This window comes from Alternaria arborescens (assembly GCF_004154835.1).
Source record: "Alternaria arborescens strain FERA 675 chromosome Unknown contig_41, whole genome shotgun sequence".
NCBI lineage: Eukaryota > Fungi > Ascomycota > Dothideomycetes > Pleosporales > Pleosporaceae > Alternaria > Alternaria arborescens.
In genome coordinates this window covers 95158-119400 of record NW_021167896.1, presented here as the reverse complement: position 1 = coordinate 119400, position 24243 = coordinate 95158, and the positions used below count along the sequence as shown (strand labels likewise).

Here is a 24243-nt window from a genome sequence, read left to right as displayed (position 1 = left end):
CTGGATGTTCCGCCACGAAGACTACTACTACATGACCTACACCAACAACGTCAACATAACTCTCTGGCGCAGCAAATCCCTCACAGATTGGTCAACCGCAGAATCCAAGACCATCTTCCAACCTCCGCCCGACCAGCCCTATTCCACCGACCTCTGGGCCCCAGAAATCCACCAGATCAACAATGCCTGGTGGGTAATCTTCACCGCGGACCCCAACTTCGATTCTCCACCTCCAGAGACGGAAATGTGGTGTGAATACAACTGCCCCGCCGTAAACCACCGCATGTTTGTTGCCATGGGCGAAGCTGATGATCCCTGGACGCCCGAGTACAGCTACCGCGGCCAACTCGAAACTTACGACCAGTTTGCGATTGACGGGACATACTTCCAACACGCCGGCCAATTGTACCACATCTACTCATGCTGGTATCACAAATACGACGGCTGGCCCGCGAACCTCTGCATCACCAAGCTGTCCGATCCATTAACCACCGTGTCACCTTTCTCCGAGCGCCAAATCATTTCCGTGCCGGAGTACGCGTGGGAGAAAACACCCTTTGGACGGGCCTCTAACGATCGGCTCTCTTCAAACGAAGGACCCCAACAGTTGATCAATCCAGTCACCAACCAAACCTTCCTCATCTACAGCGCCGCGCGGTCTGATAACCGTAACTACTGTCTCGGCCAGCTGGAGCTTGTAGGCGACGACCCGATGAACCCTAGTGACTGGCGCAAACATCCTTACCCCGTCTTCTACCAGAACCCTAGTGAAAAGGCGTATGGTGTTGGACACGCGTCGTTTACTACTTCTCCAGACGGCACTGAGGATTGGATTGTGTATCATGGTATGGAGGATCCGACGAATGGGTGGAGCGCGCGTACGATTCGGGCGCAGAAGTTTGGCTGGAAAGAGGACGGGAGTCCGGATTTCCCTAAGCCGGGATACGGGCCGTATGAGGTGCCTAGTGGGCAGTAGATAGATGCGAGATATGGCGAATGGGTCTGCAGGCATAAGAGGCATGCTGTTAGGGTGGGCGCGCGCTTCGATACTGCCCAACCTGCGCGTCTTGCATCTTTTGGGCAGGAGCGACCAAATGCAGTGCTGATCAGGCTCACGGATAATATTTCGCATGATGTCTCTCTTGTATACAGAGCATGGGTACTTGGATATCCTTGGAACCGTAGTGTCATCTTAATGATAATGATTATGATGAACTTTGACGACCATGCGCAGTGCAATATGTCCTCTGCACAGTACGTGAAGAAGGCCTTACTACAATCCATCGTTCCAAACCTTTGTATTTCCTTGATGTGACTTGTTGAGATGCTACGACTTGCGTGCTTTCGCGTTGCTCTTCTGACGCGTCTTCCCACCCATCACCTGTACTTTCCGGAAACGATGCGCAACCCACCACATCGCTTGAATCGACGTGATGGACGCATCTGTAGGAACTTCTGATGTCTCTGTATATATCCCGACGTGATTATGCGATTTTATCGGATCCTATTTCGTGTTGTGGTTGCCATGTCGTGAATATCATCAACAATCTGCCTACACATTTTTCCAAATTAGGACTCAACATGTAACATGTTCGAAAAATTCCAACACCACAACATCATGTCCAATTTCCCTGAAACTTAAGGTACCAAATTTTGTATATTATAAAAGTATGTCATATGAATTTTAGGTCAACCAGACATCGTTGGAGTTGTTTGGAATGTGTAGGTCTGCGGAAGTGTCGTTCCGGTGCAGCCAAAGCACGCATACTTTCTGACCAACAGCACACAACGCGCATTGTTAATCCAACACACGATGGAATCGATATTACATCCACGTTTATTCATTAGACACCAAAGACTACATAATTCCTAGCAATAGAACGTCACGTTGAGCAGCCGTCAGACACAGCAAAGACATGACGTCATGCACCAAACTGCTATCTTTCACAATGCCGTGTTCACTCAAGTGGCAAACAGCGATGAGTCATGTCGTCTCCAGCTAGGCAGCAGCAACAGCGAGCTACAGAAACGACATGCTCATTGTGAAGGAGATGAAAGTCGGTCTGATTGACGTTGGACACTAGCACGACAAAAGGCGGAACAGCACATCATACCAAGTGGAGCCACCACCGCCATGACCACCGCGTTTAGACACAGAAGTCAGACGCGTCGCGACGCAGCAACAGAAGAGACATCACATTGCAAAAGACAGTAGATGAAGTTATTATGGTATCATTCCATGCAAATCAGAACCCTGACTGATATAACCCGTGAACTCCGAGCCTCACTGTACTATACAAAGGCTATGACCATTCCCACCAAGCACCGAAAGGAGCCGACCGTAGACTGAACAAGTCGTAACATGAAAACCGTGATGAAAAGCAAGAAGCGCGCTTAACCACCGAAACCGTACAGAGTACGTCCTTGACGCTTGAGAGCGTAGACAACGTCGAGGGAGGTGACGGTCTTGCGCTTGGCGTGCTCAGTGTATGTGACGGCGTCACGAATGACACCCTCGAGGAAGGTCTTGAGAACACCGCGGGTCTCCTCGTAGATCACTAGAGCTTGTTAGAGGGCGATTGGAGCAGGCAGAGCGAGGAGACATACTGGCTGAGATACGCTTGACACCACCACGACGTGCGAGACGACGGATAGCGGGCTTTGTGATACCCTGGATGTTGTCACGAAGAATCTTGCGGTGGCGCTTGGCACCACCCTTTCCGAGACCCTTTCCACCTTTGCCGCGACCAGTCATATTGATGGTTGTTGGGGGGGTTGTTTTGGGGAGAGGTAAAGTTGGTTGAGTGAGAGAGTTGTAGAGTTGGTGAGGCTGGTAATGTGCTTGGATGATGAGAAAGATGGAGTGGGCGGCGGTCGTGTTTATGAGGCAGCGGGGCGCGTCCCAGAAGCGCGCCGGATCACACGTCCTGCCACCGCCAGATCAAACCGACGCACGGGCGCGCTTTCCAGATCAACGACCGTGCCCCTTCCCAATCGGGACGCGTGCGTAAGCGAGCCAATGGCGAATGCGCGCGCGACTTGTGGACTTTGCGGTTTTGAAGTTCCAGCTGCGCGCGCATTACCTGGTCGCTAGTTAGCAGTTGACTTTGGTGTTCGTAACTGCGCGCAACAAAGATTGATTTTCCAGGCAGCCGCCCGCCCCCCCATTTACCATATAAGCTGCGCCCGCCCACCATCCTCCATCCCTCATCCACTCAACTCCACTCACCATCACAACAACAACCATCTCCATCACCCACCACAACCACATCTCCACCTCCATCTACCAACAACATGGCCCGCACTAAGCAGACCGCCCGCAAGTAAGCTTTACTCTGCAACATTTACACAATCATCAGTCACTAACAATATCTCAGGTCCACTGGTGGCAAAGCCCCCCGCAAGCAGTTAGTCTAACCCTCAGCTTTACCTTTTGCATCGCATCGCAGCATACTAACATCACTTCAAGGCTCGCATCCAAGGCAGCTCGCAAGTCCGCACCGGTTAGTACCATCTCCATTTCATCTTGCGATGCATCGTTCTAACATGCTCCAGTCAACCGGTGGTGTCAAGAAGCCTCACCGCTACAAGCCCGGAACCGTCGCTCTCCGTGAGATCCGTCGCTACCAGAAGTCGACTGAGCTCCTCATCCGCAAGCTGCCCTTCCAGCGTCTTGTTCGTGAGATTGCCCAGGACTTCAAGTCCGATCTCCGCTTCCAGTCCTCCGCCATCGGTGCTCTTCAGGAGTCCGTCGAGGCCTACCTCGTTTCCCTCTTCGAGGACACCAACCTCTGCGCCATCCACGCCAAGCGCGTCACCATCCAGAGCAAGGACATCCAGCTCGCCCGCCGCCTCCGTGGTGAGCGTGGTTAAGCTTCTCAACAACACATCGACACGACATGACAACTTCTTCGGGTCAGTGATTGGATTGGGTATTTAGTGGTTAGGATATCAAGGCGTTTATAGGGTTTCATGGTTCACGGTCTTCAACTCGGTTTATGAGTGCACACGAGCGGTGCTGAGCATGTAGTATATCCAGGTTAATCAGTGATGGTCACTGGCGATATTATCTCGAAATCAACAGATTTCTACTTCACATTGCTTCCACTGATATTAATGTCTTGCTTTGACTCTCATGCTTATCTCACATTCACTTCCTGGTGTTTTGATACGACGAATATTCGCCTACGCCAATGGTCGCGATCCGGTCCTCATCCCGCAGTATGGCGCCCATCGCAGCTAACAACGCGATCATCACGACCGGTCCCTTCATGAGCGACACTAACATCAAAGACTACTATCATGTCCTTTGCATCACGTTGCGCAATCGCGCATCTCCATCTACTCGATCTAATACAAACCACTAATTCACCATGACCTGGCAAACCGAACTCAACTCATGGCTGTCGCCACCCAGCGTGCAAACAGCAGAAACGCCCACTGTCGGCCAAAAGGCACCTTCAACACCAAAGCTAAACATACCCGCAAAAGATGGCAAGCCGACCATTATCAGTTTCCTCAGACACTGCGGCTGTCCATTTGCAGAAAAGACGTTTTTGAATATGAGGGACATGGCAGCGGCGCACAGAGATGTCGACTGGGTGGCTGTGAGCCATAGCGAGCAAGGAGCGACGGAGAGGTGGTTGGCGGCACTACCTGAGCCTGCGAAGAACACCCAACCCAACCTCCATATCATTGTTGATGCTGAACGCGAGGTAACATTGTGGCCATACAAAGAAGCTATACAAGACGTTACACTGACCCGTTGCACTTTAGGCATATGGCGCATGGGGCTTGGGCATATCGTCCTTGTGGCACGTTCTCGGTAGCATACCCGGGACGACGAAACTCAAACAAGAGGGCATCAGCGTCCGAGCTACAGAGAGCGGCAGCAGATGGCAGACGGCGGGTAATTTTGCGATAGACGGAGAGGGGACTGTGAAGTGGGCGAGGGTGGATCAGAGGGCGGATGATATGCCGGATTTCAAGCAGGGCCTTGATGCTGTGCTAGGAGTGTAGTTTGAGCTGGGCGGGTGTTGCTGAGGCTATGCAGGGTTGATGGGAGATGGAGAGATTACGGCGGTGTATGAGAGTACTTGTCTATTATTTATGTTGTTGTATGTGGTGCAGGTGCGGCGTGTTGAATGGATGCTGCTGTTCATATGCTGGGTGCAATGTGCTCGATGAGTTTGGGATGATAACGCAGGCACTCACGCATACTTCTAGTAACAATGAGAAGAGTGGGAAATACCAGATTGCCTTTTTACAGTTTAATTTCCTGTACACACATTTTTCTATTCGCGTTTTGGTGTTTAATCACCCCTCGATTGGCCCGCCCGCCGATGACCTCACGAGTACACGCGAAAACGCGCCAGCACGCTCAGCGCGTCAAAGGGTCGCCACACACGCACGACCAGCACGTCGCGGCTAGATCATGGCATCATGGCGGCACCAACCACAAAGCTGACGTCGAATTACGCGAGCGAATATGGTTCCGATATCGACATCCAGTCTATCGCGACGCTGAGTGACTACGGCTCCGATATCGACATTGACGACGACACCATACTTGCAGACGCTTTCGACACGATAAGAGACGCGGCGCAAACCCAGAAGAGCGCAGTGCTGCCCAGCATCGAGTTTGAAGAGGGCGAACGAGAAGATGAAGAGCAGGATGTGGACGGCTTCGTGCAGGTACACAGACCCACGGTGCTGCGCGTTACCAAGGGCAAGAGGAGTGTCGACGCGGATACACAGAGGGACATACAGAGTTCGCCCATGCGAGAGCGGAAGGCGCTGGAAGTCGAGTATGACGAGAGATCGCGACGGGCGTGGAGTGGTACGTTCGACCAAGAACCTATAGTAGGAGACGTGTCGTATGAACTGACAACTAACAGCGCCTAGTTCCTCACGAACAACCAGCCACTCCACCTTCACCTTTGCAATTCCACCCTAAGCGCAGCGCATCGCAAGCCACTGCCGCCGCTGAAACCGACACCCGTCCGCCCCTCGAGCGTTTCCGAACGAAACCCAAGAAATGTCTCTCGGTGACCGATCTCGTCTCCCCGGCTTGGTGCGAATTACAGTATTTTTACACGCTCAGCAAATTCGGACGGAAGCCACGAACACAGGCTATGAAGACTGGTAGCAAGATCCACCAAACGCTCGAAGACCAAGTCCACACAACGGTGCCGGTGCAGGTTGAAAGCAAAGAAGATGGATTTGGGCTGAGGATGTGGAATGCGATTTCTGGGCTGAGGTGTTTGAGGGAGATGGGATTGACGAGAGAACTGGAAGTCTGGGGTGTGATTGAGGGACAGGTTGTTAACGGGGTTATCGATGAGATCAGTTATGTTTGTCCCGACGCGGAATTTGAGCAAGAGGTTGAGAGGGCGAGGGCAGAGAAGAATGGTGGTATTGTTCCTTTGCCATCGAATCAGCCCAGCATCTCAGACGCCTTTGCCAAAGCCTCTGGGAAACCGTCTTTATCCGACCTGTTGCCCTCCGCACCAGATCCCTCGGATCGCCAAATCTACATTGCAGATGTAAAGACCCGCTCTGCGAAATCTCTCCCAACCGGTGCGAGTCTACGCCCTACATGGATGCAACTCATGCTCTACCGCAAACTCCTCGAATCCCTCTCTTTAAACACCGTGGATGCGGAGACTGTCCTGCAGCGCTACAGTCTCGACCCACTTGCGCTTTTTACGCAAACCTTCCTCGGTGAAATCTCTTCCATAGGTCCGCACGGGAACCCAGAGTCCGAAGCGACAAATTACCCAAATCTACTCTCACTATGGAGTCTGCTCGTCACAGAGATGCAAGAAACGTTTCCAAGGGGAAGCTTGAGCCCGATACTACGGGCGGAGTTTCGGTACGCAAAGACGGGAGATGTGCTTGGTAGTCGGCTTACGGTGTACGAGCCGGACGTCATTGATGCGTATGTTGGGAGTGAGATGGCTTGGTGGAAGGGTGCGAGGGAGGCCAAGGGAGTGGAGATTGAGGAGGCGTTTAAATGTCGGATATGCGATTTTGCTGAGTCGTGTACGTGGAGGAAGACGAAGGTTGAAGAGGCTGTGGAGAAGAGTAGGCTTAGGAGGGAGGGGAAGGCGAAAGCTGTTGTCTGAGGAGGGTGGGTTTGGTAGGGTGGGAGTGTGTGAGAGTGGTATGGTGTTATGATGGCATGGTAATATTGTGATGATGTTCATGACTATTGATATTGCTTGACTGCATAATGAATTCTTATCCTGCAAAAATATGGAGCCTGTCTTTCTGCATGTCTGGGTGAATGGGAGAGGTGGAGAAGAGAATGCCGGAGGTCTTGTTTGGTCGTATTGACTGCCAATGAAAAGAGCATGTCGCATTTAGGTCTGACTGTTACCTAGCTAGTTTTCCGCAATAGCTGTGGGAAAGGTGCTTTGGTGTGTGATGCAGTTGCTATTTGGGGAGTGTTAACCGTCTTCAGATCTCTAGCAAGAGGTGATGTAACATAGTTCGGCCAACTATATCTCAGTAGACGTCTCGTTGCTTATACTATACGTGACTGAAAAAGTTCAATGCAATCACAAAACCTTGACCTTACATTCCATCGGCGATCCCTAACTTTTCCGCTACACTAATAAAACCCTTACTGCCCTCTTCCAATTCAACCCACAGATCCACCCAGCCCGCCTCCCTCGCCTCCTTGATCTCCTCTTCAGTCCAATCCTCCTCCCCAGCCCTCTCCACGTAAACAGTCTTCAGACCGTTTCCATGTGCAGCTTCGAGATCAGGTAGATGTGCAGCCACCATAACACACTCCTTAGGTTCCAAACCAAGTTTCTCCGCCGCCCCAAGATATACTTCCGGCGCAGGTTTGTAAGTGCCGAACATCTCAGCCGAGAAGACGTGTATAAAAGGTATCCCACTGTACGCACGGAGATCTGTAAGAAGACTCACATTCCCGTTCGAAAGCATGGCTGTTGCAAATCGTTTGTTGAGTAACTCAACGCCGGCGGCAGAATCTTCCCAAGGGACTAATTGGTGCCAGACTAAGCTCAGAGCAAGAATCTCCTCGTCATTCCACAGGCCATCAAGCTCCCATTCTGTGATAAGCTGCTTCAATGCGCTCAAGTGGTGGTCGTCGACTGATTTCCACGGGATTGAGGGATCAGCGGCTAGTTGTTTTGTGAATATCTTGTAACTGTTTCGCCATTGCTGGGCAAACTTCCCCCAGTGTTCATCTGTCATTTCCGATGCTCGCAATCGTAATTTAGATGCCAATGATGCGGTTGCTGAGTTGAGCGACTTGTGGGCTGCGAGGGAAAGCGCACTAGTGACGGTCGCGCGCCAGTTGACGCAGGTACCGAATACATCGAAGAATAGTGCGCGTGGTGGAGGGGACAGAGACATGGTTATGCTGGTAAACTGCTGTGTAGAGGCTAGAGGTAGTAGTCTTTGCGGGTTGAAGTCTACTTGGCTGATGGTTGAAGGCATGGGGTTATGTACGTCATCGGGAATATGCACGGAGTAAGAATGTCCGTAATACACCTCACAGAGTCGAGGGCGTCTGGAACCCACTCACAGTTGTTCATGTCGAATAGGACGAAGTTAGGCTGCATCTATCTAGCTACGCGATCTGAGTAGCTTCAGAGTCGAGTCTTCACGAAGCAGTCGTGCGTCAAAGCTTTATGTCTAGCCTCCCAGCCACCTCCGCATCTCGACATTCTTCACACCAAGCTCTCTACCACAACCTGCACGAATGTCATATGTGAAGGAACCTACGACAAGGAGGAATTAGAACTCACTTGACATTGTGCTCAAGTCGATGCGCTTACAATCAGCATCCGACCAGGCGGGATGCCGTCCCCAGCCGTGCCCAGGTGTTAGCACCCCGCTAGCGCTTTGCGGGGAGCCCCAGGGCTTGGGGTAGTCCGAGCCATCTCCTTCCGAGGTCAGCATCGTCGGTCCCCTTGGACCGATCGGCAAAGTCTAAAAGATCAATGCTCATAACGCCCATATGCTCTTCGCGAAGAGCAACTCGTGCTTTACTGCATTCACCATCTCCAAGTTCAGCGTACCGCCATTTGCTTCTCTTTCAGCTTGTCGCCCACACGTCTGTGCTAGCTTCGCCATTGCATCTAGCAGACTGCTTTCATCACATAGTCAATTAACATCATCCATCCGGATTGACAAGATGCCTCAAGAGCACATCCAGGATCAGGTCTACGCGGCCTCCATCAACAACCCCGAGCAGTTCTGGCAGCGCCAAGCGAACAACCTATACTGGCATAAGAAGCCGTCTACAGCGTTCCAAAGGAGCACCAAGCACTTGAAGAAGAGCAATGTGTCACACGAGCATTGGGAGTGGTTTGCCGATGGTGAGATTTCAACAACATACAACTGTGTGGACCGCCATGTGGCAAACGGTAATGGCGAGAGGGTCGCGATTTGCTGGGATAGTCCAGTGACCGGCCAGAAAGAGCAGTACACATACAAGCAGCTTTTGCAAGAAGTAGAGACACTGGCAGGTGTGTTGAGGGAAGAGGGAGTCAAGAAAGGCGATGTCGTGTTGATTTACATGCCGATGATACCAGCTGCGCTGTTTGCTATGCTCGCTATCGCCAGGCTTGGAGCTATACATGCGGTTGTTTTTGGTGGCTTCTCGCCGGCGGCACTGGCCCAGCGGATCGAGGCAAGTCGCCCTGTCGTGATCATGACGGCTTCTTGCGGGATTGAAGGAGCCAAGAAGCCCACCGAGTACAAATCGATGATTGAGGGCGCCGTTCACAAGAGTAGCTTCAAGCCATTCAAGACGATTGTCTGGCAGAGAGAGCAGCTAAGATGGGATCCGATAGTCAAAGAGGAGGGTCAAAGAAACTGGCAACGACTGGTCAAGAGCGCGAAGAATAGAGGTTTGAAGGCAGATGCTGTGCCTGTTAAAAGTGGCGACGGACTGTACATCATTTACACATCGGGTACTACCGGGCTACCAAAGGGCGTTGTTCGCTCAGCAGGGGGTCACGCTGTTGGACTGAACTTCTCCATCAAGTACCTGTTCGGAGTCCATGGTCCGGGCGACGTCATGTTCACGGCAAGCGATATCGGTTGGGTTGTTGGGCACTCTTACATTGTCTACGCTCCACTGCTAGCTGGTGCTACTACTGTTCTGTTCGAGGGCAAACCCGTCGGAACCCCCGATGCGAGCACCTTCTGGCGCGTCATCGAAGATTATAAAGTGACGACCATGTTCACCGCTCCCACAGCTCTACGTGCAATTCGCAGGGACGACGGCGACAATGAGTTTTTCGAGGAAAGAGGGCAAAAGGGTGCCCTGAAGACACTCAGGGCGCTTTTCCTGGCAGGAGAGAGGAGCGAACCGAGCATCATCCAGATGTACCAGAAACTGCTAACAAAGCACTGCGCTCCAGGTGCCATGGTTGTAGACAACTGGTGGTCTTCCGAATCTGGCTCACCTATCTCGGGCATCGCACTCAGCGCCTCTGCTGGGCTGAAGTTTTCTTCGCAGGAAAGACCTGCGCCGCTTCCGATTAAGCCTGGCTCAGCTGGAAAGGCTATGCCCGGGTTTGATGTACGTATTGTGGATGATTCAGGCAAAGAGGTGAAGAGAGGCGAGATGGGCAATATCGTCATGGCGATACCACTTGCTCCAACGGCTTTTACTACGCTCTGGGAAGACGAAGAACGTTTCTACAAGGGCTATATGAAGAGGTTCGATGGGAAGTGGATTGACACTGGCGATGCTGGTATGATTGACGAGGAGGGATACATTTCAATCATGGCGAGGGCAGACGATGTGATCAATGTTGCGGCACACCGCTTCAGTACAGGTATGTCACGTCTTACTTGATGGGCTGTAAGGATAAACTGACAAGTACTAGGCGCCATCGAGCAAGCTATCACGACCCACACCTCCATCGCCGAAGCAGCTGTAGTCGGCATCCCTGACGCTCTGAAAGGTCACCTTCCCTTCGCCTTCATCACACTATCCGCTCATGCACATTCCGAGTCCGCTGTGGCAGACGACAAACTCTTCGCCGAAGTTCAACGTCTAGTACGTGAGCAGATTGGTGCAATTGCAAGTCTCGGCGGCATCATACAAGGCAAAGGGATGATACCCAAGACTAGGAGCGGCAAGACGCTGAGGAGAGTGCTGCGTGAGCTGTTGGAGAATGCTACGCATGGAGAGTTTGACAAGGAAGTCAGTGTTCCGAGCACGATTGAAGACAGACAGGCTGTTGAGGTTGCGAGGGAGAAGGTTAGGGAGTATTTCAAGGTCAAGGGGAAGGATCTGCACAAGGCCACGGAGGCGAGGGCGAAGTTGTAGGAGATGGGATGTGGACTGTTAGCAAGGAATTGCTGTTGTAGAGGTAATGTGACCTGTGTTAGCGATTAGTTGTTATATCGTCTTTGAATGTACACGTTGAGCTAACATCTATCATTGTTGCGCTTTCACTCTTTTATAAGTCTTCTAGGGATCCCAGCCATGTAGGCTACACTATCTCTCACCAGCTGGGCGCATATCAACATTCTCCCCAATATTGCTACGAGCCGTTTGCATAGCAGCCACTTCGTATTTGCTGGCTCGTTACCGGATGAATGAGTGGAGTCGGAACCGGCGAGCAGCGGCCCGTCCCCCGAACATCGTGTTACACGAAGCGGCGGTTCAACGCTCGACGCCAAACGCCCCAGCGGTTAATCTCGCATCATGGCCAAACCAGCAAACAACTGGCGACGTCCAGCTGAAAAGCAGAGGAAAAGGATACCGTTTCCGTCACGGCAGCGTGTTGTTGGCCCCACCCCCAAACACGTGCTTGCATGGTGCTGCGGGCAATGGCCCAACCGCCGGACTGCGCTCCTGCAACTTCCCGGGGCTGACATACATGGAGCTCTGTGCTGAGCTGCGACCTTCCCGCCCATCTGGAAGCTTGACACTTCATCAGCGCATATATCAAGGCATTCCCTGAGTCGCATCGTCTGGTCGGCGAGTGAGCCTCGTCACCGTCGCGTTGGCTCGTCCTGTCATCTCAGGTTGTGCCTCACGCCGAGTCTACAAGCTTTCTTACCGGCAGAATACTTGTTGCATGGTCACCAATCGATACGGTAACGGCAGCAAGGCGTCTTACACGAGATAGCAGGCCGCGCCGCCTGTCGGTCGCGGACGTGGCTCGTATTTGCCAGAGACGTGCCGAAGACGACGTCTGTTGGTGCAGTGATCCCGTCGGCTCGGCCAGAATATCAACAAGCAGTAGCAGTGAGCCAAGCGACTATCGGCTACACGCTGTTGCGGCTTTGGGTCCTGTTCCCCGAAGCACCATCCCTTCAAGGCCAGGACTGACCAGGACTGAAACCCTGGCGCAAAACTGCCCATCCATCTCATAGCTCGCCCTGCAATGTCCAAGCATGCTTTACATGTTGTTGCAACACGGCCTATGCTTTATGTGTCCCTTGGTGTGGCTGGAATGTTGCAGCGATGAGGGTTGTTGCAGCTAAAGAGCGGGCTGTCGATGGCTCGGCGTCTTTCTTGTTCCTACAGAGTCGAGGGTGCATGTGTAGTGGCCTGCGCGCTCCCTCTCTCCCCAATGACACCCCCAAGGGGGGTCCCCGTTAGCAGCCCTAGTATAGTCCTAGGGCCTGCCGCCTGCGCTTGCGCACTGAGACGACGGCAGCTCTTCTGGCCGTTGTGCATGGTCGACTCGCAGGCGACATGGCACAACGAGACGGCCGCATACATTTTCGAGACCAGGCTTCCAGGACTTGAGAAGGGGGGGCCACGGCGTCATGGGCTTATATGTACACCCAGCAGCCAGCCACGGGCCCGGGTCGGCGAGGCGGCCTTTTGTGCTTCTGGCGGTGCAGCCCTTGGCTGTTTCTCGTCTGAATGGCCTGGACAGGACTAGGCGAATCCTGGTGTCTGGCAGCCCCCCAGTGCTGCAGCGCCGTCGCCCAAGGCCCAAAGTGCCAACCTCGACGCAGCGTAAAAACCCCGGCCGCCCATGTCGACTAATCGCGCGTTTCTTTTGACCTCCCTCATCCATCACGCCGCTATCGTTGCCCCCGTCCACGCCGCTGCTTGCTCATCCCACGTCGCCCGCGTCCATGCAACGGAGCCCCGATAGTAGACGCTGATTGATAGGTGATGCCCCGGACTCGGACTCTTGCAACTTTCTAGTTCCCTTGTCGCATCTGTGCATTGCCAAATCCAAATCCACCATCTTCACGTGGGGACACGAGCCACTGGAGCGAGAACCCTGACCAAGCAAGCCTGCCACGCCTTACCTCGCCCAACTTCCTCCCCATCATCATCTCGAATCGACCACCGTCGGACCACGCCCAGCCTCTCTCTCTCTCTCTCTCTCTCCCCTTGCCATCAGCCGCACCACCTCCCCGCTCACTCCTGCCGCCGTTTCTGCGTCGGCTCTGCTGCACAGGCCACGCTTCCGCCTCGACGCCTGCGTGTGCAACCATTGCCCTCACCACCGACGCCACCCCCCCGATCGATTCTGAAGCGTCTGCAGCTCCACGTCGACACGTGCACCTGTTGCTGCTGTGCGAGTGTGGACCGTCGTCCGGAACCACGACATCGACGCTGATTCTGGCCGCGCCTCCCCCCTTCTTCGTCCCACCCCCTTCTGGATCGACACTACTGCTCCCATCCTAAGCTGTGAGCCCGCTGGTCAGCTGCAAATCCACCGCAGAACACGACGCGACTCTCTGCGACTACGTGGCGAGCTCTACTTGCACCAGCACGCTGCCCTCGATCTGTGCCCTGTCCGCCACATCCGCGCACTAGACACGACCTGCATTGACGAGGCCGACTCCAATCTACTACCAACACCATGGCGGGGAAGATGACGCTGTACAAGCTGGTGGTGCTGGGCGACGGCGGTGTAGGAAAAACTGCCCTGACCATACAGGTAGCCCTTCCCCCAACTTGCTCCCCTATTTCCCCATCTGTTGACATGGCTGACCGCCGCTAGTTGTGCTTGAACCACTTTGTTGAAACCTACGACCCCACCATCGAAGACTCGTACCGCAAGCAGGTGCAGATTGATGGCCAGTCCTGCATGCTCGAAGTCCTCGACACAGCTGGCCAAGAAGAATACATTGCCCTACGGGACCAATGGATACGCGACGGCGAGGGCTTCGTACTCGTTTACAGCATCTCATCACGTTCTTCCTTTGCTCGCATACAGCGTTTCCACAGCCAAATACAGCGCGTCAAGGAGACGGCCATGGCTGGTTCGCCCACCTACCCCGGCTCGCCCATCAGCGCATCCGCACCCATGTTCGGCCAAGCCCCTGTGATGCTGGTTGGAAACAAATGCGACCGTGTCACCGAACGCGAAGTCTCGACCCAAGAGGGACAAGCACTCGCAAAGGAACTTGGCTGCGACTTCGTCGAGGCATCCGCCAAAAACTGCGTCAACGTCGAGAAGGCCTTCTTTGACGTCGTTCGACAGCTCCGACGGCAACGACAAGGCAGTGGACGTTCCCCTACAGACAGGAAAGAACCTCGAGCACGTACCGGCTACCACGAAAAGGACCGCACAAGAGGAGCTGGTGACCGTCGTACACGAGGTGCTGGCATGACTGGAGGCAACAAACGCGGCAAAGACAAACCGAAGTGCGTAATTCTATGAGCTTCAAGCTTGATACCCCTTCGGTCCAACGACCGATACGCTTTCCGATATACATATTTGGATTTACTGCACAACAACAGGCTACGACACACCGCGTTGTCGTTGGCCTACATCACTGATAGAAAGCACTCAACAAGGCGTCGGCATATGAGCGGCGTTTGCATTGATGGTCTCACTTTGGTTTTGCATGAGACCCATGGAGTATCTGGAGTACTACGAACATTAGCCTATTCTTATTTCCTTAACGACCGAGATCTGCGCAGCACTGAGATCTTGCATGACACTGTACGGCTGGTTTGATTAGTGGGCTAGGGCTGGCGGTTTGGTTGCAAAAGAGGCAACAATATCTTGACAATCTGGAAGACGGTACCGTGGTAGCATGTGTTTATTGTTAGCGCATGGCATTTGGAAATCTCAAAACCTGGAATAAGGACGGAAAAGTCATATGGGTTCAGTTTGGGTACTACATTCTTCTATAACGCCCCCCCGAGATACCTTTCGAATTCAACGTCTTATCTTTATTTTTTGGTAGTCAGCTTGCTTTGGTCCGCCTCGTTCGTCTTCTCTCTCCTTCACATGAGTGATCTTCATCATTTTGTCCCGGAAAGTCAATCTCCGATGTTCCGGTACCTTACCACAGGAAATCCTTCCCCACAAAGAAACCGACCCGACTCCGGCAATGAGGACATGTGGAACCCCCGAAAGTGCTCTTCCACGCGAGCGACAAGCGGGGATTGGAGTATTTGCAATTAATGTGCCAACTCACTAGCCAATCGCTCTACTTCCTCGAAACCGACAGATGAATTAAACATGACACACGCGCAGCTGGACTATTTGCGGCAGACGGAGACTTTGTGAAATACGGAGAGGCTATCCCTTCCTTCTTGCCTGCCCCTGCTGTTGCGTGCGTGCGTTGCGGCAAGCGGGACAACGGTTCTATTGCAAACATCCATTGGCACAAAGTATTGGCGACAGACATCCCAGCAACATAACGTACACGCGCGGCGAACGCAAGCGGGCTGGGTAGTAGCTCCAGGTACGCAACCAAGAACATGCATGACGAAAAAAAAAATTCGCCACCCGCCGTGAGCCTGCATGCAATCAAAGCTGGTTTCTGCTCATTACGCTGTTGGTGGTGGGAAAAGGAGAGGTCGGGGCATTTTTTTCTGGCATTCAACCTGTCAAGTTGGGCAGCATTGCATACTGCGGGTCATCAAAGAGACCCTGCAAGTCCCCCGAGACGGCAAGGCTAGCGACGTTCCATCACCCCATGTGCACTGGCAGTTACGACTGATAATCGGGCGGTTCTTTCTGATGCTTACCGAGAGGCAGATGTTATGCTTGTTAAATGGAGTTCACAAGCTTGACTATCGCTGTGTTCGTTGGCTTCAAAGATGATCTTACCTTGATCTTCTTTTCGATGATCTGAGTAACGGTCTTATAATATCGAGATGAGTCATTATGAGTTTAAACACCGTTTGTGCCAATGTGCACTCCGTCAGGTCGAGTACAAGTAGACTGTACAAGTCGGCCACTACTACCAGCGCTCATACTCGGGATGATCCCATCTTGCGCACCTCAGGCTTGAGGCAACAACTTAACAGGAGAGACTGCGGTCATTTCGTCATCAGGCTTTGACGCGTCGTTGCTGGTTTCAGAAGTTTGAGAGGGTCTGGTCCCTTTTTTTTCCTCTCTTGAACCTGTACAAACCGCTGCGGGGTCTTGAGAAAGCAGCACACGCTACCATACCAGCCTTAACCACGTAAGCCGAGAATGTCACTTGTACAGCTGCTATCCCAATTAACCACGGAATCAACTAACATGTGGTTTGAAGGTTCCCAATACCGGACCAATCGCGTATTGCGAGCATGAGTCCCCTGGATATGGATATCGACCTGATGGGTGCCCAGCCCGCGCTGTTCAAGCTTTATACCCAACTAGCCTTCATGTTTCCGCTGTCGGAGTCAGAAGAGGGGCAACCGTCACATCACCAGGTTACTTCGACCATGACTGCTGGATTGGCAGAGCTAGCAGCGAACTTCCCTTGGGTTGCTGGTCAAGTCGTAAACATAAACCCTGATACTGAGGCTGCGCCCCATTACAAGATTCGGCCGTACGAACCGGTGCCGCAGCTAGTCGTACGAGATTATACTGGAGATGCCGAGATACCCAGTTTTGATCTGATGCACCAAAAGGGATTCCCGATGAGTGTATTGGGTGAGGATGTTTGGGCGCCGTGTCCTACTTTGGCTGCCATGGGATTCGACCCGAAGAAAGCTTCGGGGGCTTCTGATGAGCCTGCTCCAGTGATGCTCGTGCAGATTAATTATGTACGTGGTGGGCTGGTGCTTTGTGTTAATATGCAACACAATGTGTGCGACATGATGGGCCAGGCGGCCGTCTTGGGCTGGCTGTCCCAGGCGTGTCGGAGCGAGCATTTTACTGAAAATGAGCTTGGGATTGGTAATATGCCGAGAGTAGGTATTGTCCCGCTCATTGAAGATGAAGGCTGGGCTCCTGGACCTGAGCTGCAGAATCAGCTGTTTCCTCCTTTACCTCCCACTGTTGACCAGGAAGTGGATAACACTGTCGAGCGGAAGAGTCCAGAACCACCTAGCAAGTGTGCTTGGACGTATTTTGACTTCTCAGCCGAGTCATTGGAGTCGTTGAAGGGGCTTGCGACTGCCTCTCTTCCTCAAGATTTTACCAGCTTCATATCGACCGATGATGCTCTCTCTGCTTTCATCTTCCTCTCTGTTCTACGCACAAGGCAGTCCCGTCTGCGTCCGGATGCCTCGGTCACGTTTGCACGGGCTGTTGATGCTAGACGCTATCTGGACATACATCCTGACTACCCTGGCGTACTGCAAAACATGGCATACACTAGCTATCCCCAGGAGTCCTTACTTTCCACTCTGCTGGGCCACATCGCCGCCAAGATGAGGCAGGCAGTCGATCCCTTAGCGTCAGATATTGCATACCGGACTCGCTCTCTGGTCACCTTTTTATCCCAGTCGCCAGACAACGCGACGAAAACGAGCTTTACAGCTACCCTCGATATGAGCGTTGACATTGCGCTTAGCTCGTGGACAAAAGTACCCGCTTATGAGTGGGACTTTGGGTTGAGGTTGGGCTCTCCAGTTGCTGTTAGACGGCCGGGCTTTGTGCCTGTCGAGTCGCTTATGTATCTGATGCCTAAGAGTCGGGAGGGGAGTGTAGCTGTTGCGATGTGCCTGCGAGAGGAAGACCTACAATGCCTCTTGCGGGACGATGAGTGGAAGGGGTTTGCTAGATATATTGGTTGACTTTGAAGGAACCCGTTTCGGACTCTCTTTCATAATCGACACACCTTCATGCCTCGCCATATCCTTTTTCCCTGTATCATCCGGGATTAAATTTCCCTGGACAAACATTTTGCCATACAGAGGCAGTGGAGTGATAGCGTTGCCTTGGACTTGGTAACCTGCTCTAGCTTTGCAATGTTGCTGGACTTGATGGTAACGACTATATACGAAGAGACGTCTCGACCTGCAGTTGTGCTTTCTGTCATAGTTTTGATGTTATCGTAGGGTCTGGCCCAAGGTTGTTGTCTTCTCCCACACTGTCGTGAACGATGCGAGTACTTCTATGTCATAGGCCAGTCAGCTGAGAAAGCCACCCCAACCTTTCAGTGAAGAGAAGTAGGGGACTGAGGGAGCGCGATCTACCTCAAACACTTCTTACCGCATTCATTCGGAGAATAAGGAGATCTGAGGAAAGAAATCTCCTCATGGAGAGAGTGTACTATTCTGAAGCATGTCTTGAAATGAGAATTAACAATGGTGAAAGGAACCGGTGTTCAAGCAGCTGGTCACAGCGTCTTCATTTCTCGCTGTCAAAAACTTCCTACAGAACCCTATCCAGCTGTCCCCTCACTCATAACCAAGACAGCTGAAACCATATATCGCTCTACTCACAAACAACATCAAAACTCGGAACATTCGCGTGCTCGATTACCGTCTGCGAACAATCAGACTCTATATCAGAGCTCAAAACATCGACAATTTGTTCGAGACTGCAACTGTCGTCGCGGTACAGATAGACTGAGCACCCCGAGCTGATGTTGCCTCTTATGTAGGACCCAAATGAGCCGTTTCGGATGCCTTTGGTGCATCCTTGAGAGGAGGTGCCGTTGTAGGTGTCGGTCGCACCGGTGCATCGCGAGGTGCTTTGGTAGACACTGAAGGACCACTCTACTCCCGAATCTTGGCGTGCAGATAGAGGTGAGGCAGTGGCCACGGAGGAGATGGCGAGGAGTGAGAGGAGGATGGGAGTTGACGGTGTGAGCATCTTGGCGGCCTTTTTCTGAAAATCTAGGGATACTTGAAAGATTTGTAGGAGAAATTTGGTCTAGAGAGACAGTCAGTGAAGTCAATGGTACTCTGAGGCTGTCATCTACATACTTATGAGGGCGTGATAATCTTAGCTTACCGCTTCTTCTTGGGTATGTTGAATCTTAACAAGTGAAGTCGCCTGAAAGATGTGAGAGGTATCTTATATACCTAATGATAGATGCGTGGGATCATCCAAAACGTAGCATAGCTTGTAGTAAGACATTTTGATATCTGCCGACCTACCTCCACATGCAAGGAAGGCTATTCCCGCAGTGTCTTGGAGCTGGAGCGCATGTTCCTACAGCTCAGTGTTCTTGCATCAGATTACGCCTGATCCTGATTTTCCGGTATAAGATGACGGATACACTAGGATGTGACAAGTCTCTTGGACCCGAATCTGAGTTGAACAAGCATATACTGAATTATAGCCACCTAACTCATCGTAGACAGAGTACCCAGCCTGTGTACGGACCCCAATAAGGCATACCATGCTATCGCTGACCGAAACCACGCCGAATCAATCGTCATAATGTCGGATAACACCATCCGATGCCGTTGTCTCAAAATGGCCATCACCGCCACAAAACTGAACCTTGACATTGAGCGTAGCCAACGCAGATTTAAAGTCCGATCTGACCATGATGCGAGCAGGATTCCCGGGATTACGTGAGAGTTCACCATCTTTTGTTGTTACCAAGAGACAGGTCTTGTCTTCCAGTGTCTGCTGATCCAGGATGACGAGCTCGTAGGGGACGATACCGTCTCTCTGGCGATCCAGGTGCTGCGCTGCCCATTCGATAATGTCTTCCGCGCTCCAATCTAGAAATGGCGTTGGAAGGTTCTCAGAAATGGGTGCGGAGATGTAGCTGGTGATTTGAGATATGTCTTGTGTATCGACGAGAACAGCTATGTCATTTGTTAGTCAAGAGTTCCGTGGTTGCAGGTCCATGGCCCAAGGACGACTCTTCCGTTCTGCATACCCAGGCCTTTGACATCCTCTACATCCGGCACTCCATGGCTCAGCGTGACGAATTCTTCCAGCATCTGGTGAATGGTTAGCGTCGCAATTCCTTCAACATCTGTTATGCTCATCCATGAGAACATATCAGCTTACCTGTCTCGGGATACTGGCGTTACAGAAGATGGGAATAGCATCCTTGAGTTTCTCCGACATTTTCGCAGTCTCAAAAGTTGTGCTTTTAGCCGTGGGTTGAGTATGTGTCAGATTGGATGCCGTACGACGGTGTTGGGGCTTGGGCCATGTTATATATTCCCTGGTGTTAGATCTACACAGTACCTAGGTAGCTGACAGTATGACGTACCTCGCTTACGTTCTGTGCCACTGATCCAGCATGTCATGGTCCCCGGCTGACAGGCACCTTGATCAATCCAGCAGTGTGCGAACAGGGCGTAATCTGGAACTCCGTCAGTGTTACCTTGGGGCTATGAACTTGCAACACTTGCAAATCCATGGGTAACCTAGCATTACCCACGCTTAGCAACATGTAAGCTATGTCGAGATACGCCCACGACAACCTACTCAAGATCCTTTGAACATAAAAAGGTCTATGGTATCTAAATAATGTACTGGTGACTTTGAGCGAACAAACCTCGATTGACAATTCTCCTTTCTACCATCCTACGCTACTTATCAAGATAACCACAATGAACTCTCTTGCCGGCCACATCTTTGTCCTCTCCACCTTGGTTGCAAGTACTCTCGGCCAGACTACGCGTAATTACAATTGCGCCAGACAGCCGACCATCTGCACGAACATCTGTTATTACCAAACCTGCGTTCAGCCCGGCAACGATGTCTTCAACTACGACCCCAACGGTGATGCCGACCAGAAACGTGAGGACTCTGGAGTCACCCCTAATCCGTCAAGTCGCGAGCGCCCTTGTCTGGGTCTTGTAGATGGAGGACCGGGTATGGAGACTGACGAATTCCCCTTTGCAAGCATGGCCGAGGGCGGTGATGGCGCGACTCTCATCTGTGCCAGTGGAGCCGAGCAACGTTGTGAGTACAACGCAGCGGTTTAGATAGTAAGGGATTGTGCTAATGTACTGGCAGCGCAAGGTGGTGTTCTTCGCCAGTTGTATCGCCCACTCAATGGAAACGGCGAACAGTTTCGCCTGGCTCTTACCAACACCAACGGAATGCAAGTACAACCACTGAACCTGCACGGTAGCCAAGCTAACAACATGCAGTGCGTATTGCGACCAAGGTGCAACGCCAGCTACTGGTTGTAACGGCAAAGAGTTTCCGGGCTTCCGATTCTTCCAGGATGATGGCATATACTGCCAATGGGATATCGATATCCCTCAAGATGAACAGATTGTCTGCGTCAATGCAGATGATGGCTCTCTCGTGGATCCACCCGCGAAGCTTCGCCTCCGGGCAGAAGAGGCTCCTCAGGAGATGAACTGGACCAATCTGCTTCACGTTAGAGACCCCGAGTTGGTCAAGCGGTTGGCGGCTGGAGAGCCTGTTTCTATTCCTTTTGAAGGGTGAGTGTGGAACGCGAACCACATCTAGCATATTTCAGATGTAGTTCGTCTGGTCTTGTACGTATACAATCTTTGGGATTCAATCATCGAGCTGCTTATCAACTTGTACCTGAAAAGGACTTCTCGTACCATGATGCTGTGACGAGTGAAACTGAGATACTGTTTTGTTTTAGCAAGAATCGAATCTTTGTACATACTTGTTGTTTCACACAAGTCCATCGACAACATGTGCATGACCGCTTAGGAAGTTGAACGTAGAATATCAGTAATGCCTTGGCAAATCTTACATAGCCACTCGCTCTTACCCGCCAACTCCAGCTCGCTTGTGAAGAACGCACCAACGGAAGATCGTACCACCACCAGCAGACACGTTGGGACAAGGACCTCCGCACTTGAAGCAGGTCGCGGCTCGGAGACTGGCTGACAAGGTTTCCCCGCTTTTCAAAAGCACTCGTCCTGCATGCACATACACGCTACCAAAGTAAATCCCTGCATACAACCAAGGACTAGTTCTCGAACGACGTTCGACGAACGTGGTGTGAGAGATCCAAGGATGGCCAAACTCTAACAGCCCCATTACTATGTAGACCCTGCATTGTCCATTCAGGAAGCTAATCGCTGCGTCAGCTCGCAACGCAACGACGTCGCCATAATCACGAGATGACCTGATATCTGCTGCACACCATCATCATCACACATGGTTCAAGTCTCGCTCAAACCAAAGCGCGTGTATAAAGACCTCCAGAGCCGGCGGCGATTGATGACATATACAACAGAATCCATTCTCTGTTTTACCCCAACGTAATCACCAAAACCATGTCTCTTCCACACATGTCAAGCACGAAACATACCTTTCTACCTCTAGTAGCAGAGCCGCACCCACGCTCCGACAAGGCTTCACCTCTAGTCACCACAAGCCAAACTATTTGCACATCAACAACAGAGCCAAATATTCTCACCACCAAAGTCGTGCCGCAGATGGTGGACCAGGACCCGCCGCTGCTTCAATCCGCTCTTCCTGTCCCACCACACGACGTCGACCAACGCCCAATAACAATCGCGGGACAGGACGTTCATGCTGGCGAGAACAAACAAGGAAGCGAGAAGCTGACAGCGCATCTTTGGCCGGTTCCTCATGCAGTAGAACACCAGAAGCATGTTTGGTATGGCTCGATGTTGGACATGGGAGCATCCAAGGTCAAGGACAAATGGGGGTTCTCTAGCGCGAGCGTCTCGCGGTCGCATACACCAGACGCTAGTAGTAAATGTTAAGAGTTTTTAGTCGCATGTTGCCAAAAAAAAAAGCCATACATGTACACATGGTAAACAGATTTGCTAATCTATACTTTCGGCGCCTCTACCTTTGGCGTCTCAAACTCGGCCTTGCCATCTTTGACAGTAGCATACCTTACCGTCCCCGAAGCATCAGTATTGGGTATCGGTGCCTTTGTGCCCTCTCCTATCGACTTGATCTCCTCTTTAATCTTGCGCGTAGCAGCATCCTCGACAGCGCCTGGTGGGCTATCTGCAATCTCGTCGACGTTTCTCAGTGTGAGGACGTCGCTGATTCGCGAGGCGCGGGATTGGACCAGCATGGTGGTAGGGCCTTCGAAGCGGAGGAATAACTGTGCGCAGTTGTTAGCGTCTGTGGCGGATGTTTTGTGGCGAGGGCATGACTTACCCTGTCGCCCCAGACTGTTCTCCGCAGCCATGTCTTGAGGGTGTAGTATGTAGTTGCTAGCGCGCGCCATGTGGCTGTCTTGCTCATGGTGCGGAAGAATTTAGTGTTTTGGACCATGGAGCCGAAGCCGAGGTCTGGGACCTGGAAGCGGAGGTTTGATGACTTGAATCGGAAGGGGATTGGTGGTGTGTTGGAGGCTGTGTATGCTACGACGTTGCTGTGTGGTTGTTAGTGCAGACATCCAAGTGTGCTTGCCGTCTCGACGTACCTGGGATGCGCAACATAGCTCTCACCAGCCTTGACTTGGACCTGGTAGATTTGCCCGCTTCCCGCAAGCGCTAGCAGTCCTCTACCGGTGATGTATGTGTTTCCCCAGTGTGCGAGGCCCAGCTTGACGTTGTACTGTGGTTTCAACTTCAGAGTATGGCCAGTCCACGCAAGCAATGCCTGCCTCTGGCTGATGATCCAGTCGTCTCTTCCGTCCATGTTGACCGAGACGATGCTCGATATGGGCGACTTTGTGGAGACGAGCGCGGTGACGGGGCTCGTGGAGGACACTTTCTGGTAGAGGAATGGGATGCCGACGGGGGCTCTCTGCAGGGGCTCGAGGAAGGAGAGGGTTGATAGCGTGTTCTCAGACTTTCCGCTGAGGCCGACGAGTGTGCCGCGGCGGGTGTAGAGCGTCTGCGATGCGGAGAGGGAGACTGAGAGGAGCGAGAAGGGAGTGCCTATGACTTCGAAACGGGCGTCTGACGTGTGGTGAGTAAACGTCTTTTTTGCATGTTTTTGTCTGTTATTCCTCGGCTTCTCTCTCACCTGGAGTATGCATAGGCGTCGCTGTGCCCTCGACACTGACTGCCTGCTGCAGCGCGGGCTCCGTCGACGAGCTGGTGGCAGATATGTTGATGCATCGCGCCGCAATGGGCGTCCGCCGTATGGCAGCCGCCGATGTGCGCGAGAATTCCCTCCAGGGCGAGGCAGCCGGTCGTAACATGGCTGTGCCGGTCAATTGGCGCGTGTTGGCTGTGGGAGATGT

The 24243-nt window shown here is 52.4% G+C and overlaps 14 protein-coding genes across 14 annotated transcripts; 9 read left to right on the top strand and 5 right to left on the bottom strand.

Annotated features, from left to right (window-relative positions):
* Positions 1-4: 4 nt before the first annotated feature.
* AA0111_g10937 (hypothetical protein) lies at positions 5-976 on the top strand (the record flags this gene model as incomplete). The annotated part of the gene is made up of 1 exon (XM_028644745.1): positions 5-976. One exon carries the CDS (start codon positions 5-7, stop codon positions 974-976), a length of 972 nt encoding a protein of 323 aa, XP_028501494.1.
* Positions 977-2394: 1418 nt separating this feature from the next.
* On the bottom strand, positions 2395-2755 carry AA0111_g10936 (hypothetical protein; the record flags this gene model as incomplete). Its single annotated transcript, XM_028644744.1, has 2 exons — positions 2395-2558; positions 2608-2755. The coding sequence occupies 2 exons, from the start codon at positions 2753-2755 to the stop codon at positions 2395-2397; spliced, it is 312 nt and encodes a 103-aa protein (XP_028501446.1).
* Positions 2756-3294: 539 nt separating this feature from the next.
* Positions 3295-3873, top strand: AA0111_g10935 (hypothetical protein; the record flags this gene model as incomplete). The annotated part of the gene is made up of 4 exons (XM_028644743.1): positions 3295-3323; positions 3378-3407; positions 3470-3503; positions 3556-3873. The coding sequence occupies 4 exons, from the start codon at positions 3295-3297 to the stop codon at positions 3871-3873; spliced, it is 411 nt and encodes a 136-aa protein (XP_028501496.1).
* A 500-nt stretch (positions 3874-4373) lies between these two features.
* Positions 4374-5019, top strand: AA0111_g10934 (hypothetical protein; the record flags this gene model as incomplete). Its single annotated transcript, XM_028644742.1, has 2 exons — positions 4374-4715; positions 4777-5019. The coding sequence occupies 2 exons, from the start codon at positions 4374-4376 to the stop codon at positions 5017-5019; spliced, it is 585 nt and encodes a 194-aa protein (XP_028501495.1).
* A 423-nt stretch (positions 5020-5442) lies between these two features.
* AA0111_g10933 (hypothetical protein) lies at positions 5443-7127 on the top strand (the record flags this gene model as incomplete). The annotated part of the gene is made up of 2 exons (XM_028644741.1): positions 5443-5839; positions 5905-7127. 2 exons carry the CDS (start codon positions 5443-5445, stop codon positions 7125-7127), a joined length of 1620 nt encoding a protein of 539 aa, XP_028501491.1.
* Positions 7128-7578: 451 nt separating this feature from the next.
* AA0111_g10932 (hypothetical protein) lies at positions 7579-8475 on the bottom strand (the record flags this gene model as incomplete). The annotated part of the gene is made up of 1 exon (XM_028644740.1): positions 7579-8475. One exon carries the CDS (start codon positions 8473-8475, stop codon positions 7579-7581), a length of 897 nt encoding a protein of 298 aa, XP_028501490.1.
* Positions 8476-9175: 700 nt separating this feature from the next.
* On the top strand, positions 9176-11326 carry AA0111_g10931 (Uncharacterized protein; the record flags this gene model as incomplete). Its single annotated transcript, XM_028644739.1, has 2 exons — positions 9176-10829; positions 10881-11326. 2 exons carry the CDS (start codon positions 9176-9178, stop codon positions 11324-11326), a joined length of 2100 nt encoding a protein of 699 aa, XP_028501493.1.
* A 2512-nt stretch (positions 11327-13838) lies between these two features.
* AA0111_g10930 (hypothetical protein) lies at positions 13839-14642 on the top strand (the record flags this gene model as incomplete). Its single annotated transcript, XM_028644738.1, has 2 exons — positions 13839-13916; positions 13980-14642. The coding sequence occupies 2 exons, from the start codon at positions 13839-13841 to the stop codon at positions 14640-14642; spliced, it is 741 nt and encodes a 246-aa protein (XP_028501492.1).
* A 1868-nt stretch (positions 14643-16510) lies between these two features.
* Positions 16511-17947, top strand: AA0111_g10929 (hypothetical protein; the record flags this gene model as incomplete). Its single annotated transcript, XM_028644736.1, has 1 exon — positions 16511-17947. The coding sequence occupies one exon, from the start codon at positions 16511-16513 to the stop codon at positions 17945-17947; it is 1437 nt and encodes a 478-aa protein (XP_028501449.1).
* Positions 17948-18590: 643 nt separating this feature from the next.
* On the bottom strand, positions 18591-18971 carry AA0111_g10928 (hypothetical protein; the record flags this gene model as incomplete). The annotated part of the gene is made up of 1 exon (XM_028644735.1): positions 18591-18971. One exon carries the CDS (start codon positions 18969-18971, stop codon positions 18591-18593), a length of 381 nt encoding a protein of 126 aa, XP_028501450.1.
* Positions 18972-19532: 561 nt separating this feature from the next.
* AA0111_g10927 (hypothetical protein) lies at positions 19533-20189 on the bottom strand (the record flags this gene model as incomplete). Its single annotated transcript, XM_028644734.1, has 3 exons — positions 19533-19921; positions 19996-20059; positions 20130-20189. The coding sequence occupies 3 exons, from the start codon at positions 20187-20189 to the stop codon at positions 19533-19535; spliced, it is 513 nt and encodes a 170-aa protein (XP_028501457.1).
* A 491-nt stretch (positions 20190-20680) lies between these two features.
* Positions 20681-21530, top strand: AA0111_g10926 (hypothetical protein; the record flags this gene model as incomplete). Its single annotated transcript, XM_028644733.1, has 3 exons — positions 20681-21035; positions 21090-21203; positions 21256-21530. 3 exons carry the CDS (start codon positions 20681-20683, stop codon positions 21528-21530), a joined length of 744 nt encoding a protein of 247 aa, XP_028501458.1.
* An 812-nt stretch (positions 21531-22342) lies between these two features.
* On the top strand, positions 22343-22798 carry AA0111_g10925 (hypothetical protein; the record flags this gene model as incomplete). The annotated part of the gene is made up of 1 exon (XM_028644732.1): positions 22343-22798. The coding sequence occupies one exon, from the start codon at positions 22343-22345 to the stop codon at positions 22796-22798; it is 456 nt and encodes a 151-aa protein (XP_028501455.1).
* Positions 22799-22866: 68 nt separating this feature from the next.
* On the bottom strand, positions 22867-24201 carry AA0111_g10924 (Altered inheritance of mitochondria protein 24; the record flags this gene model as incomplete). Its single annotated transcript, XM_028644731.1, has 4 exons — positions 22867-23151; positions 23208-23424; positions 23476-23956; positions 24024-24201. The coding sequence occupies 4 exons, from the start codon at positions 24199-24201 to the stop codon at positions 22867-22869; spliced, it is 1161 nt and encodes a 386-aa protein (XP_028501456.1).
* Positions 24202-24243: the final 42 nt, after the last annotated feature.